This window comes from Ptychodera flava, chromosome 17 (genome assembly GCF_041260155.1).
Source record: "Ptychodera flava strain L36383 chromosome 17, AS_Pfla_20210202, whole genome shotgun sequence".
NCBI lineage: Eukaryota > Metazoa > Hemichordata > Enteropneusta > Ptychoderidae > Ptychodera > Ptychodera flava.
The window spans coordinates 29409255-29427063 of record NC_091944.1 but is presented as its reverse complement, the minus strand read 5'-3'; the positions used below and the strand labels follow the sequence as shown (position 1 = coordinate 29427063).

Genomic DNA, 17809 nt, shown 5'->3' with positions numbered 1-17809 from the left:
AAGTATGGTATTGATATTTTCATATGTTTTTTTTCCATTCAAACTGTTAGTCTCCCTAGATTTTCCAGCAAGTCTACTCGAAAAAATAGTTTCAGTTGCAGAGAGGGCATTCGTAGCTTTTTGTCTTAAGAGATATGTTCAAAAGTCCAACAATGTCAAGGATTAGCATATATGTATGTCCTTTAACTCACCTTTTGTCTTAAAGGTTCTCTGCTGTTAAATGTATTTTCACTGCACGCTACTAATTTCACGGTGGACAAACTATTGAATATCACTCCTGCGAATGCAAGTGATTATGCGGACTGACAAACTTAAATATGGCAAACTCGAAAATGTGCTCCACCATGATAAATTATAATTAATAAGAAAATGTATTTTAATGCGTACATAGGGTAAGTACGGGCATATTAAGAAATAAATAGGGTACTGTACGATGTATGCTTTTGAGTGCTAAATTAAGATGCAACCTGAAAAAAATATTTACTAGTTCACGAATATGCCATATGTTCTAAGGCCAAACGCTATTTTTTTTATTTTTACATTCAGCTATTATTAATATTTCAGTTCCGAAGTGTTTTTGTGTTACAAGACATGCACAGTAGAATAAAAGCACAAGGAGCACTGTCTTTGCCAATGCAAATACGCCCAGATATCGACAATAAATTTCACTATTGCAAAATCTTTAAATTAAATTAAATATATATATATATATATATATATATATATATATATATATAGTATGTATGTATATATATATATATATATATATATGTATGTATGTATATATATATATATATATATATATATATATATATATATATATATATATATATATATATATATATATATATGTATGTATGTATATATCCCGTACAAGAGGTAGATTAGAAGAGAATTATAAAAGTTTTAGAGTCAGAATATCTGTCCCCGGGGCGCATTAAAACTTAAACCCTATTGAAGGTAAATGCAGGTACGTTGCGAAAAACATAGTGTATCCGATAACACAATACGGACATGATAAACATAGCATCATGTGTTTTGTCAGTACTTATGCACAACGGAAGATGAATTTAAAAATGCGCGTTTATAGGTCGACACTGGCACTGTGATAAATATCTCTAGTGTTTTATCATAAATTTGCTCTGTATTCTAAGACCTAAACTTATCTTTCATTGAAGTGCATGTTCGGTTGCTTTTCGCTATGTTGAATGTCTGGAGATTTTGCGGGTCTCGTATGTTTTCATTCGCTCATTGTCCGTGGCTATGAGTCTAGTGAACTTTTAGTATTGGTCCGTTGTCTATGGTTATTAAGACTACCGAGACCACTAATCCGAACTACTTTTTAACATAAAATCTTAGAGAATAAACACTTGAAAAACAAGATAAAGATGACATAAAATGACAATATTTGAAATAAATCGAAGTACTATTTTAGAAATTTAGTATAAGTCATTTAGATGAATGCCAAGCTACATGGCGAAGGTAAAAATATCCAATGTACTAGTGCTACAGGATCGATCACGCTTTGGAATTTTTTTGGTTAGCAAACATTTTAGGGGTAAAGATTCTAGCACCATGGTTGTTGTTCCATCTCTTGATGGTACTGCGACTTTTACAGTAATTCTTAATGCTTAGTTCTCTCACTGTTGCAGCATTTGACAATGACCAAAATCTTTAATAGGTATTAACCCTGGGAGACGTGTTTCGGTACAATTTTGTGTTAACCTGTCTTGAGGCTTGTATTGTCGGACGCGATATGCCACATTTGCTTTTTGATTAGCTCGAATGAAATTGTAATCATTGTCGGCGACATGTTCTAGACTTTAACCTAAAAGTTAAGTCAAGTTGGTGTTCTGTAATTGACATAGCCACTCGCCGACGACATCGCCTCATTGGTCTTCTGCTTCAGCCACGATGTAAATGAGAAACGGCAAAAATAGCCGCTTAAAATAGATATCAATGTCACCTCACGCTGCATAGTAAAAGATTTAGTTTGTTTATTTACGTTCCATTTATATTATTCGATGTCCAGATTATGGTAAATTTGTCTCGTGTGTTCTCTGGTGTCATAATAGCTCGGAAGCAGAAAACAAGGACAAGGACAAATAGAAAGAGAGAAATCTACTGAACAGTATTTGAATATTGTAAGCTACAACTGAGTATATTGTATTTCTGCATGGAAATAATATTTTTGAAATTAATAAAACCCAAAAGTTCGCAAATCAGAGAGATGAAATAAAAAAGCAAGAAGTAGCAAGTTCAATATTCTCCTTAGGATAGGGTATCCTTATATTATCGATAATATAGCAGCGATTTTGAAGACGACTTCTGCTAGGAAGGTCACCATCACGTGTGTGTGTATGTGTGTGTGTGTGTGTAGGTGTGTGTGTGTGTGTGTGTTTTCACAGGGAAGAAACAGTGTTTGTGGTAGTATGCGCCTCGAAAGTGTAAGATTTAAACTTTTGCTCAAAGTTTCCTCGATGAATCTTTTAAATATACTCTTTCAAAATAAAGAATAATAATCGGGGATCACTGTGCAAATTTTGGTAGTAGAGAAACACATTGCCCAAGATTTAACTATATTTGAAATTCGAAATGGCTGCTATCACTGTGTTAACTCTACGGAGGAAAATAAATTTTTTGATTTTCGTAAAACTAAGATGGTGAAATTTTTTCTCACGCCAAGAGCTTTAAAATGAGCTCCCACAAGTGATAGATCACAAAAGAATTGCAACAGTTTGAGAGTCCGAATATCTGTTCCCAAGGCGCCTCCTACCTTAATACACACCAGAAGGACAATACAGTACAATGTTATGACTCAAGCTTCATATCCTCTGCATATCTTTGCAATTGCATGACAGCACTGGTTCAACGGTGGTTAGTTAGCTCTCTGGCAGGTTCGTACATTCCTCTAATTACTCTGTGCAGGTCAACATTTATTGGACAATTTCTGCAAATCACCAGGCATTTGATATGATATAGGCTATTATATCATACCAGTATATTGATGGTTCAAATGCAGCGATCTGATTGCTCGAGACGCGAAAAGAACCGTGGTTTATTGGGGATATACCACGGCTAGCATACGCACGAGCTCTCAGCTTGAGCAAAACTCGATTTTTGACGTTCTATGCCAGAATTTCAATATGCTGTTATGATATAATAGCAATAAATCACACCCAACGACGGTATACTACTCGATTTTGACCATTTCACTTTATATATGCACTCGCTATTGCTCGTGCATATATGTCGTGAACTGGTCAAAATCTCGTTGTATACCCTCGCTGGGTGTGCTTTGTTGCTTAAATAAAAAGGTAAAAGGCAGTGAATTCCATAAAGTAATGATATAAAGACTACAACTTGTATTCGAAAATCAAACGCTATTTAAGCCGAAATTATATGTTATAGTGATACGAACGATGTCAATTCTTTGATAACATGATAGGCAGACATCAGGTCTACAGTAAAATTGCCATTCTACTGCTTTTTCCTATCTGGAATTGTAGTGGATTTTCATTCCTGAGTGGCAACAACCCTCATATTTGCACTCAATACTTTAACCAAATTTCTCATCATAACCAAGAAGACATAGAGTCTAGTAAAGACATTCTTTCTTGCCATGAGATAAATCAATTTCGTAAACCTTACAGTAGAGTTCTTTCCTTATTATTGCAGGGTTACTTATGTTCGCGATAGCGTTCAGTTTCTGCGACGAGGTCCATCTCAATGGATTCTGACCTTTCTCAGAAGACCCACACGGCAAAATCCTTCACTATCACAACTACGAGATATATGCCTTTATGAGGCAGGTCCACACATGACAGGTGAGTTTGAACTGCTCGTAACTTTGCATTACGAAGGAACAATCCGATTGCACGTTGGACAGTATTCATTGTTTTCATAACATAACTTATAAGCAACGTCGTAATAACTTTTTGCGGGCATTTTTTTAAATCAGCACTCACTGTGCCCGATATCAACGACAGTCTTTTCCTAATAATCTATGATTATTTTCCCTGTAACGATTGTATGCATTGTTTTATTTTCGAGTGACAGTAATGAATTCAAATAGTTGGAAATCTTGACAGGTAAAATGGAAACACCGTAGTCGAGAAATCGTTCTCGTGCATGAACAAATACATGCTAAAATAATATATACTCATGAGTACTGAAGGCTATTCGACAATGTCACTCCGTCAACATACATTTTAAAACATTAAGGCTGCAAGTAGCATTGGCGGGGCCCAAGCGGTTGCCATGGTTGAAAGTACTTGCACTGACGATACTACGTGCAAATTTTGAGCTTCCATGTGTCTCATGTGTAGAGATTTCTTTGGAGTAGTTGTTAAGTTAACACTTGTGAAAATTACCTTTAAAAACTCACGTATCTCAATTCTTATTTCAAATGATTTTGAAAAGTATGCTTGATAGAGAGAGGCGAACTAGCATTTTAATTACAACTGATGTATACCATCATAGCTCACTCTGGAAATCCACCATGTATCCTATGTGTTGACAAATCCTTGGACTAGTTTATAAAAGTGAAATTAACCTGTCAAGATCATTTTTCTTATTTCCCACTTAAATGATTTGGAAAAGTATGTTTCATAGACAAACAGGAAATAGCAATTGCAATAAATTTCCCACTGGTTTTGTTGTCACTTGTCAGCCATTCAGGCTAATCTGATGAAAAGCAATGAAAGTCATTGCATCATAATGTAACAACATGATATTGCTTATTCCACAGGTAAGATCACTACATGCGCAATGTGATTCTGGTGGTCTTGTAAAGGCTTCCTCGAAATTATACTACAATATTTCAACGTAGTGATATATAATCGAATATCTTGAGAGTTAACATTGATGCCTTTATGCAGAACTGGGAAAGGTAGACGACAACTAACGTCCTTAGTACAAGTCCAACAGTGGGAATCAATATATACGTGAACTCACGAAACGCAAAGTCATGCTACCACGCATGCTCCAGCACGCGAACGCAAGCTTTACCATTAGCACCCGGGCATGCACAGAAACCAATGCTGTTAGCCATGTTCCAGACGGTCGACAGTCTGGTCAATGCAACCACAGGAACTATATGACTTGATGAGACAGTCAAGACATTAAGCCTTATTTCGAATCGACCTTGTAATCATTATCATCGCTGTCGTCGTCATTATCGTTATCATTATCATCATTATCAGCAGCAGCATCACCAATAATAACACATAATAAATAAAACAATTAAAAATATATGATCAGCAATCAAACGAATAATGAGTTATTCATTATAAAGAAAGGTATACAGCCGGCTGCCATCTTGGAATTATGGAAATAAGTATGTCTTACATGCTAATAAATGGTAACATATATTTTATATTGTCTTTAGCAGAATCATGATAAAAAACAATGACAAGATATACAGGTTATTTGATTCCTTTTTTCTGAGGCTAAGTGTGATCGGCTATGTTGATTATGTTAATTAATGACAATTGCCCAGCGCTGACACAGTGCCAGTAACAATATTTCCTATTGTGGGCTTGAAAAACTATATCCAACGAGAATAAGACTAAACCAGATTTACCGATGCCAAATAATAACACTTCACCAGTCGGTGTACTGAAGAAAGTAACGAATAAATGAATACAATGCTTGATGATAAAATCAGAATATTATAAAAGATAACACAGTTCGAAGTAATAATGCCTGTTACTTAAGGTTCATGCATCTTTCAATAGTCAGATAGACAGAACTAAATTCCCTTATATCCACACTCTCATCTATATGGTTGGAACATACCGTTACACTGTGTTTTTCGAAAGTCTTGAGATTCGATAAATAACGTTTGTTTTGGTGGCGACATTTTGAGACAAACTCACAGCTTTTGTCTAATTTTGTAAATGTAATAAATCAGTCTATGACAGAATCATATCTCCAAAAGCATATCTACATGCAAATTCATTTATTTATTTATTATTTATTTATTTATTTATTATTTATTTATTATTATTAATATTATATCTTTATTTCGGACTTGAGCGTCCATATAAAAGTCAAATAAGGCAATAGTATGAAAATTCAGTTACAAAATTAAATTATGCTTGAAAATATAGAAAAATTGATTATATCTACACACATAATCCAATGGGTTTCTTTTTAAAAGACATTTAAACAAAGAGTAACATATTCCAGTGTTTTACCATCTCTGAGTTGAAATACAATGATTTGCATACATTTCGTACAATTGCATTGCTACTTTTCAAAAGTCTTTGTCTCAGGCTGTTAATCTGATTTCTCAGAAGAGCATCAAAGTTGCTTATTCTGTTAGACACAAACATCAGACTCGCGCAGCTCCGTTTCTCATAACCCAATAACAGTCGTGAAGCATTATTGTAAGCAACTTTCAATTTTCTCGAGACATTTGCAGAATAGCTATTCCATATGGTCCCCCATACAACTGATAACAATAGGCTTTAAATAGAATGCATTTAACATGAAAAGTACACATGTGGAATTTTCCCATTAGCATATTCGCTACTACGTAAAAATATCTCGTCTGCCGCTCAATTTCATCATCATCACTGAAATAGTCAGTTAACACGAACCGTAGATGTTTTTTCTTAACAACAAAGGTTAATTTAACCCCGTTCAGATACACACATGGAATGCACCGAATCTTACTGGGATTCGCAAAAACGCACATACAGTTAGTCTTTTTACTGTTGAAAATGATGTCGTGAGTGTCACTTAAATGAGATCTATTAACTTTTGTGTACCTTTGACAGAAGGACTAATCAAGCAGATATCATCCGCGTACATTAAGTGATTAACAAAAATGCCACCAATATTACAGCCAGTATTCAAGTTTGATAACAGAACACTCAAATTATCAATATAGATATTAAAGAGCTTTTTTGATAAAATACCACCTTGCTTTACACCGTTAGTGACAGTAAAACCCTCACATAAACATGTACCCCTACGAATAATGATAATTTGAGTTCGATACCATTTGACAAGAAATTTGACAAGGTGAATGGGAATTTTACGTTCAATTAATTTCTTGAAAAGCGTCCAATGGTTCACTCTGTCAAAAGCCTTAGAGGCGTCCATAAATGTAATAAATACATTACTACCATGTTGTCTATAAGAATTGATAATTTCCTTCAAAATAAAGACGCACATATCAATGGAATGTCCTGACTTAAAACCAAATTGGTTATCAGACGTTCCCAGATAAGAATCAATGTGACGCAATAAAACAAGTTCAATTATTTTAGAAGCAATAGTGGAAAGTGCAACAGGACGATACTTGTTTTTATCTGTAATATCACTATTTTTGTCTATGATAATTGGAACTAGGATAGTGTTAGAAAGTCGTCTAGGGCAAAGTACATGGACAAGCATAGCTGTTAAGCACATACTTAGCAAAACAGAAACTTTCTGACTAGCAAATATAAAGTGCTCAGCGGCAAGATAATCTGAACCAGACGTTTTTCCAGTCTGTAGCTTACTAATTGCATCACTTATGTCACCTGGTAATACAGTGAAATTGCCTTGCAGTGAACAACTGTTCATAGCATCGAAAACAAATTTCTGATCCCTATTATTGTTTACAGAATTATAAATATCATGATAATGGTTACGCCACATTTCAACAATATTTGCATCACCTGTACATCCATTAACATTATTTGGCCAATTCAAATTTTTAGTGTTGTTGTTAACAGACTTCCAAAATTTGCCATAATTGCTAGAAGACAGATTTTTCGCCATAGCATCGGCTTTCATCTGTTCCTCATTACGGCGACACAGACGCAGAGCATACTTAAACTGCGCATGCGTGCGGTGTTTAAGGTCATACAATGGACCTTATTATTTATTTATTTATTTATTTATTTATTATTTATTTATTCATTAATTCATTTATTCATAAATTCATTAATTCATTTATCTGTTTATTTATGACTCAATCATCCACTAGGCGAAAGCCCAATAACATGACGTATGCCCATTACCAATGAAGCAGTGATGAGTAAAGTGTCTTTGTAGGGTACTAGAGCGTACAACGGCGAGTTCATTACAATGACCACTGTCTAATGATGCCTTGTCAATAATAATTGGCGGTACCAAGATCTGAGGTGAAGAAAGGCTTTCTAATTACAATAGTGTGAAGCTTTCGGAGAAAAAGGCTTCAATTTTAACTGTGATCATTACATTGCTTAAATTGATTGTTTGTTTGATTCAAAACACAATATTAACAAACGCGACAGCATATTATAATTAAACATATTCTCAGATGATTGTATAAAGTCAGATATATGTATTAACCATATAAGTATTATAAATGTGCTGCTCTGTCCATGGAGTTCCGGCAGCGAGATTTCATCTCCCTTACTTTTTTTTAACTGAGAGACTGCCAGAAGACGAGATACATTGCAATTGCGGAAATCTTTAACGCGATCTGAAATATCAACATTTTCAATCGGTAGTCGAAGAGGTCGTAAATCCAACAGGTAGCGAACATGCTACATTCTGATACTCCCCAGAACAAACACGCTGAGTCGATGATGTAACCCATATAAATGGGCGTAGGCACCAAACCTAAAAGAAGTTGACAGGAAAGGAAAGCTGTATATTGCTTTGTGATGCTTCGAACATTTTTGCAATATATATTCAAATGTATTCTGCTTTAATACTCCTCGCTTCCTCACAATTCGCTGTCTCGTATGTCTTTCAACTTCATTGTTTTCCATCGTCACGTCACGTATGCACAGAAGATAATCTGTCGATGGTAAATGTCAATCAATAATGATATTGCCTTTCCCCATATTACGTTGATGGTATTTCCCGGTACAGGAAGGAATTTACATGGAATTCAAATCAGAAAACAAAGATGGTTTATAATTGCATAATATTTCGGTACTTTATCTTGAAATCACATACTTGAAATTAAGAAATATTCTTTGGTGTTACAATATGATTCATTAAAATTGATATCTAAGGGTTTCCAACTCCTTAACGCTCCTCTGTTGTCAAGGTACATCAGAATCACTTTAGAGAAAGCTTAATGAAGTGAAAATTACTTACCGATGACTTGATTGAAGAACTGACGAATACCGACAGCGAGAGGCTTGTCCTCTTGTTCAACAACGCTGATGGAAAACAAAGAAATGCATCACGTTTTCTTTGAAGAAACGGTTAAATCTCTTCACCATAATAATAGTTCGACTATAATTGTTCAGATGAAAAAATTATATCAACAGCACCTGTACGAGCTTTTTACAGAATATATTACGCATGACGGTTGAACACCATGGACACTTTTGGATGAGACTCGTGCTCCAATAAGCCGATGGATTTCAAAACTACCATCACGTCTGCAGAGAACCCTGGTAACTTTTGAGCGTAATTTGATCTCGCAATGACAAAAAAGCAGATGCAAACTGAATGTGGTCACGATGTTTACAACAGAATCTTTACATAGCCTTGCACTTCACCGAGCAATCAGATATCTGGCAGATCATTATATGTAGCAGCTTTAAATTTACAAAGTTAAAAAAAAATAATGCTGTAATTTTGGAGTTATATCAATTATTACAAAGTTTATGAAAAATGAAAATGAACCCTCAATTAACTTGACACCTCACAGTGCTTCACGTGACAACTAGACATTGATCAGATCCATATCTGTAGCAGGTTTCACAAAATTTGGTGCCGTAATTTCAGAGTTATATACCTAATTACCAACTTCATTTAATATGCAAATGGACCCATAATTAACTTCACACTACATTACTTAATGCTAGTCAAAACAGTCAGATATCTGTCGGATGAGTATCTGCATCAGATTTTATTAAACTTGGTGATATTCTTTAGGAGTCAGTATATAACTAATTATAAAACTTCATTAAATATGTAAATGACCTGTTCCTTAACTTGACACAGCTCAATGCTTCTCAGTGCAAATAGTTATCTATCAGATCAGTTCTTGTAGCAGGTATAATCAAATGTCCTGCAGGAATGACTGAGTTAAATCACTAATTACAAAAGTTCATTAAATATGCAAATGAGCAGATAATTGACATGGCATTCACAGTATCATCCTAATGTTCTCAGATTGTCAACTTCACGAAAGTTTGTGTAGTATTTCTTAATATATGTCGAAACTATTTCACATGTGCTCAATGATTATACAACCGAAACCGTAAATATCATGTGTTAAGTTTCTGGACCTTCTCCAGAATCGTAGAAAGCTGTTGCATGGTATACACACCGTAAAGGCAGAATGATGTACGCGGTGATAGGTAACGCAGACACGAAACTCGTGACAGACGAAAGAACTATAAATATTTCAAACATTCTCCAACAGCTTTTACCACAAATACCACTGACAGCCGTCCCTCCTTCTTCATGCTGAGGTACGGGACCAATACATCCACAGGAGCTGAAGTTCTATGTTTAAAAGAGAGAAAATTGCTATTTTTAAAGTCGGTTTCATAATAGATAAACCAAGATACTGTCTATAATTTAATACAAATGTTGATTCAATGGGTTATGTATATGACAATTGTAGTAAACACACACTGTCAGTAGAGTTATGAGTCCGTAAAAAGTATTTTCATTGTCAATTCTATGTAATTCTCTCAATTATCTATCTTTATGACAATTGTGGTATGCACAAAAACCAGATGTGAACTGAATGTGCTCGTTTGGTTTACAATAGGTCAATTACATTATTATACTTTACAGAACAATTAGATATCTGTCAGATCATTGTATGTAGTAGGTTTCAACAATTTTCGCACAGAGTTAAATCACTAATTACAAACTTAATGTAATATGTAGATGAGCTGTTTATTAACTTGACACTGCTTAATATTTCAATTAGATATCTATCAAATCAACATCTGTTGCACGTTTCATCAGATTTTATGATGTAAGTTTATGAAATATGCAAATAAACTTTTACATAAGTTGACACCGAACACTGCTTCACGCGACGCTTAGATATGTATCAGATTATCAGATCAATATCTGTATCAGGTTTCAACAAATTTGGAGCCATAATGTCAGAGTTATATCACTAATTATAGGTACACGATACTATACGCTTCACAACACAGTTACATATCTGTTGAATATCTGTAACAGATTTCATCAAATTTGATGCAGTGATTTCGGATTCATATTACTAATTACATAACTTCATTTATATGCAAATGAGCTTTTTGTCAACTTGACACTGATCAGTGCCTCACATGAATTAGATATTAATAAGATCAATATTTGTAGCATGCTTCATCAAATTGGGCAGTTATTTCGGAGTTATGTTACTAATTACAAAATTTCACTAAATATGCAACTGAGCTATTTATTAACTTGACACTGCTCATTGCTTCACGGTACAATGACATATCAATTAAACCAATCTTTGTAGCCGGTATCATCACGTTTGGTGAAGGAATTTCGGAATATGTTCTGAGATTGTCATAAAAGAAAATTTTCATGTATCATATGTCGATACTGTTATTACTGTCTCCATAAGAAACCATTATATGAGAAAAAAGATTGTCATAACTTTATCAATATGCAAGTCACACTGAGCAAAATCTAATCAGTTCTTGCTATTGGTATATATTACCTGTCTATCAAAGCTGACTTTTATCTGTTCAGGTGTTCTTGATTCATCGTATGGACAGACAGACAGACACACACACACACATAGACACGCGCATACACAGAGACAGACATAGCTACTATGACATTAGCTAACGTGTGTGAACACGTGAGCTAATGAGTCAGAAAATACATTCTTCTTGTAGATATGCAGCAGCGTAACGTCTATTGTGCATTTCGTCAAATTAATGCTTCTTATCAAGCATTGTTGCAATAACAGGCAAAAAAAGTTCAAATCAAGAGATGAGAAATATTAAACATGTGTTTGAATTACACTTTTGCGTTTAAACATACGTTAATGTCTTTGTGAGGTTTTTTAAGTGAACATGTCTATAAATCTTTATGGAAAAGTCATTGAGAAACAACAATGTTGTATTTTGTCAAAATTGAGATTAATGGCCACTGGCACTGATACCTTTGGAGTTATGGCTTTGGTACATCCTGCGAAACATGGTGAGTTATAAGTAAGGCCGTCAATGCCGCACACTGGATCGTACTCGGTGAAGGAACAACCACAGTTCAAATTGCATTTCGATATAATCGGGGAACGGCCAAAGTTGATGGGGAAGCTATTCCTGAAAGGAAGTTGCAATTAAGCAAATTACACAAAATATGACATAAACTTTTAAACACTGATTATCTTGTATTATTTTTGTTCCATCAATCAAAACAAATACATTTCCTGATTCTCTTCAATAAAGTCTTTGCTATGTCCAGAGAACTCTGCCCGGCCAAAGCAATTTTAACGACAACAGTCAAGAAGCGTGTATTGTCTAATGTTCGAACAAACCATAAGATTTAATCTTGGTAAGTAAACGCTAAAATCTAGTTTCACAACTGTTACCGATTATTTATGAACGGGAAACATTTGAAGCGTCGGACTTTTGTTAGATTTCTTGAGAAAGTGCAATTCAGGCTAAACACTTTATTAACACACAACATTCCATGGTAGGGATGAAAAGGGTTACGTGAACTCAGAAGGGAAACAATGACAGTGTCTCAGAAATCTCACTGCAAATACAAGGAAAAAGTCTTAACGAAGACACTACATACTTATCGCAAAAAGAAAGAAAAGATACAGAATACAGTCAGTGATTATTGCTATAATATTTGTGCCGTAACTCCATACATGTAAATATATATTTTGCCACATTGATTCCCAAGAAAATTTGCGTCTCGCGCAATTGGAATTGAATGCTTCATCTCAAATCCTACTGAAATCGATGTAGCCAAGTTTCATTGACGGGGTCATAGACGGGCCGCTTTTCTAAGATGCATTAGAGTGCGTTCTGTCGTGGTCCACAAGAAAGGATTCCCTTCCCGTCTACGTATTTCTGGTATCTCAAATTGAGTAAAATCTTGCATGAATGCGAGTTATACACAAACGCTACTCATTTAAGGGATTACTTTTATTAACTGAGTGTACTTTTTGAATACTCGAACAACAATATAACGACAAGAAGAGGTTTCCCTCCTTTTGTTTAACCCTATCCATATGACAGTTACTCCAACCACAATCTACTGGTGTCTCCAAGTCACTTAAAAAGGAAAGCATAAAAATCTGTGCTAAAGAATAACGATATTTTTTGACCTCTTGACAGAACATTTCTGCTATGAAACTCGACTTGTCTGATAATGCTGAAAGTCTTAATGAGATCATATATTTCAAAAGGACATTCCTAACAAGTTAAGCCGACAAATCATTTGTCTTGATTATCATAATTCAAAACAGAATAACACTGACTAACATTTGAAAATATCAAAGGCCATAATTTTGTTTTAGTAATTGCTTCTTGAAGCATAACCCTGTACATGTAAATGTATACCACGTACATGATTTCACTGAGACATCAAAAAAGTTATCTCACCTGATCAATGACTTGGTCATATCGGAGTAGGGAACCGATATGCCAGCAAAGCTGTTTTGCTCGCAGCCCAGGAACAACAATGGGATCGGCAGTAACAACGTGACTACTCCATACACGACCAGAGCTTTCGCCGTCGACAATGGCGATAGTTTGAAGTAACGCATGAGTATACCCCCGGTCAGAGTTCCCAATGATATCGAGAGAACATAAACTATACCTTAATTGCAAAAGAAAGTGAAAAAACATGTTATGTTTCATAATATATACCAACATGTATGTATGTATGTATGTATGTATGTATGTATGTATGTATGTATGTATGTATACATGCGTATGTGTCTGTGAGTGGGAGTTTCTCCCACTATTGTATGTGGTACATGATTGACATAACTCATAACTCAAGAAAATGCCTTGATATTGATGAATGATGTAGCATACTTGGCTTTTTGTGCAATTGTCACTTCGACAGAATATTTTCATATTGCATCGAGTGCGATTGTTCCCCGACACACACACACACACACACACACACACACACACACACACACACACACACACACACCTACTCACACATACACACACACATACTCACTATCCGAAGAATTACGAAATGAACTTTTGTGATTACTCCTCAGTTCAATCTTACTGCAAACTGATAATCAAATATGTTAATGGATGTTGTATTTAAATCAGCTAAGATTTATTTGATCAGATATCAGATGCACAATGGGTATCTTAAGGTTCAGTGCAATAGTCTGAATGCGTAGTATATAGTGCGTAGTATACTTATCATTAGCTCGTGTGAATGCTCAACGACCCATTTTAACTTGAAGAAATATCAACATGATTTGGTTGGAGATTTGATGCCCCTTTGCCATGTTTTGATTCAATCATTATTGGTAAATGTTGTTTCATAATCACAACTCTTAACTGCATTTACACATGAAGTGAATCATCGTAGTAAACCCAACCGTTAAAACTTATAGAGGCAGCACTTAATTTTCTAAATATTGTATGAAGAGTTCACTGGTGATGGTTAGATTCTGATTTTGGTCAAAAGTGAACATTTGGAACACTTTTATAATGAAATACGAGGGACAGAAACCATTACGGGTGGTCAATGGTGATGAAATTAGCTGACCGTGCAATACTCAATGCTGAATGTATTCTATTTTTCTACAACTTATTGTGGTTAGCTGTATAGAGTTGCAATGACTTTTCGTCATTTTGAAGTGCAGTGCAGTGCAGTGCAGTGTTGTGTAGGGTAGTGTAGTGCAGTGTAGTGTAGTGTAGTGTAGTGTAGTGTAGTGCAGTGCAGTGTAGTGTAGTGTAGTGTAGTGTACTGTAGTGTACTGTAGTGTACTGTAGTGTAGTGAAACGGGATAACCTTGCCAAGAAATGTAATTCCTTTTATTCAACTTATATATAACGAGTAAGACAAACCTGTCAGTGAAGCTGCCGTGCCAGCAGATACTCTGAATTGAATCTCGATATATTTGGTGAAATACGTGAGCAAACCAAACATAATGGCCGTCTCACAGCCACTGGCAATAGATATAGACGTCAGAGGTACATTGCTGAAGAGTCGACGAACTGCTGATGGAAACTCTTTGACAAATACGTAGCAAATTTGAAATCTCTCATACTTGCACTTGTTGGATAGGTTAAAAATGATGAAATTATTTTAAAGTTCGGATAATGCATTCGTAAAAGTGAAATGGAAGATGTGAAGAGAAAATGGCAAAGCAATATGACATTCCATGGTCACTCTGGTGAGAGACGAAAATGACTTCTTGCAGTTGAATATTATGATGAAAGTGAAATGGAAGATGTTAAAAGAAAATGGCAAAGAAATATGACATTCCATGGTCACTCTTGTGAGAGACGAAAATAACTCCTTGCAGTTGAATATGATGATCTACCTAAGTATTTGGGATAAACATAACAATGGGATATAGACGGTATTATAGTTTATCCTAGAGTATGATGAAATACACGATGCAAACACAATTTTTGTAATACACACACAGATGCTTTCGACCGACAAAATGAAGTCCTCAGTGACATTTTGTTATCATCGATAATATTTTCCACTTATCATGAAAAGTTTTTATCATTACTGCAGTATGCAACTGACTGTATAGGACTTACACCTTGAACATACTGTAAAATTAGACGAGTACCCTCGCACCTTAAATTACTTTACTCCGCTTTTACCTTTGATGCGTCTTATGGCCTCTTGTTCAACATTGGCATCGCAATCATCGTTACTTGTCAATACAGAAGGTATTGTTATCATAGGATCTCTTTCCTGCGACGGAGAAAATCTCTTCGGAAGAAGAATAATGTGAATGCCAATCACGAGTGTGATAGCGCTGTAAACAAGAAATCCGAGCCACCAAGCTCCGACCCATCGTGTGTCGTTTGGGTTTATGTTGATACTAGCCATGTTGACACGATCAAAGTCAACGTACAAGTTGATGAATAATGATGAAATTGGGAATCCCACAACTGGGCCGAGAGCAATCGCTGTGTTGTAAATGCCTAATCGGGTGTAAGGGTAAGAACAGTCATAGTTATGATATGAATCGTTCCAGGGGTGTTGGCCTTGACATTTTCTTCAAGACTTAGTGCTCGATGCATACCTGAAATTCTGACATTATTAACCTTGTAAACGTCGTCTATATATATATATATATATATATATATATATATATATATATATATATATATATATTATATATATATATATATATATGTATCTATATATATATATATATATATATATATATAGATAGATAGATAGATATAGATATATAGATATATAGATATATGCTTATGTTTCATACTTGTAGCAATCCTCAGACTAGTTTTCCCCTGGGAAGTTTAGTCATTCATATGGTTTAGAGATACCATAATACTCGCTATCTAGGTGGTGTTGAAAGTCGATTTTAAATATCGCTTAGAACCAACTTAAAAGTACAATAATACGTCTCAACCATAAAATGAAAAATACATGTACACTATCAAGTACTCAGAACGAGATGGTTTTCTTGTAAAGGCCACGAATGTCAATGATCATTCTATTGTCTTCCCTTACCTAGGAAAAGAGGGGCTTTCAGTTTACCGGCACCATCATCTATATAGGTAGGAGTTAAGATCTGTAGTGGTGTGAAGAACGTTCCGACAAAATACTGCCCGATCAGAAAAGCACGGCCATCTGCATACTTTCCCTTTCATCAATCGTGGAGCAAGTATCGCTCGTGTTACCAAGTGTTTCATCCAAAGAGTTGCTGTTACTGCCTGATGAACACAAGGTCGTGTCATTCGTGCCAATTACTACAGTTGAGTATTTGTATGTATTCGATAGAAAATGCGGGAGTGACGTAAAACATTGAAATAACGACGCGAGGATTATACCTAGGCCAGTGACCCGAGGACGATGACTATCTGGCTGGCTGAAGAAGATGGAGACAACCACAACCGATATCAATGTTCCCAGGTCAAACATGGAAGTATTGAGTCCCATCACGGTGCTGTTTAGGGAGTATCGTTTCTGAATGCTTGTCAGCCCAGATAGAAAACAGCTGAAATTGACTGAGAAAAGGAAACCGCCTACGCACAGAATAAAGAATGTGACTTTGAAATTGGCGAATATCTGAAGACACTGCGGCCGCCAATTTCTTATGCCAAACATGGTATCTGGATCATCCTGGCGAGTCGGCGAGTCGGCAACATGAGCACGCCCATCGGGTCCAGCTGGAAACGATTGCCTGGTCACAGCTACCTCGCCAACTTCTCCATGCCTTTGCTGCTTTGCACTTGGCTGCTGTGCTCTGGACGATGAACCGTACATTCCAGTACCGTTTCTGTTCTTGCTTTCATCAGTGGTTTTAGAAAACCTAATCAAAATATGTTGAAGTGTAGGATACACAAAATCGATGGTCAACTCAGTCTCCATTGTGGGATATTGTTTCAAAGTCCCCCTTTGGAGGATCATCTTTTCTTCAGCCAGTTATCGTATTTTCATTCAGGCGGATAAGTGATATGCCGTTGTATTGAAACATCGACATCTATTTGTCAATTTCATTTACTATTCGGGTAAACGTGATCAAACTGATTGGATCTATTGCGCCATTTTGCCATTCTAAATTTCTAAATATCTCTTCCTGCTAAGAGAAGAGTGTTAGGCACTTTCAAATTTACTTTTTACTGCAAACTTGTGAGGGTGTGTGATTTTGAGTGGCCTAAAGTAAAACAAA

At 35.6% G+C, this 17809-nt stretch overlaps 1 protein-coding gene across 1 annotated transcript; it reads right to left on the bottom strand.

The window, feature by feature from the left end:
* Positions 1 to 8404: 8404 nt before the first annotated feature.
* Positions 8405 to 17508, bottom strand: LOC139116361 (solute carrier organic anion transporter family member 1B3-like). The gene is made up of 5 exons (XM_070678998.1): positions 16968 to 17508; positions 15765 to 16091; positions 13548 to 13764; positions 9091 to 9155; positions 8405 to 8604 (listed from the first exon to the last, which is right to left on the bottom strand). The coding sequence occupies exons 1-5, from the start codon at positions 17506 to 17508 to the stop codon at positions 8405 to 8407; spliced, it is 1350 nt and encodes a 449-aa protein (XP_070535099.1).
* Between the last annotated feature and the right edge of the window lie 301 nt (positions 17509 to 17809).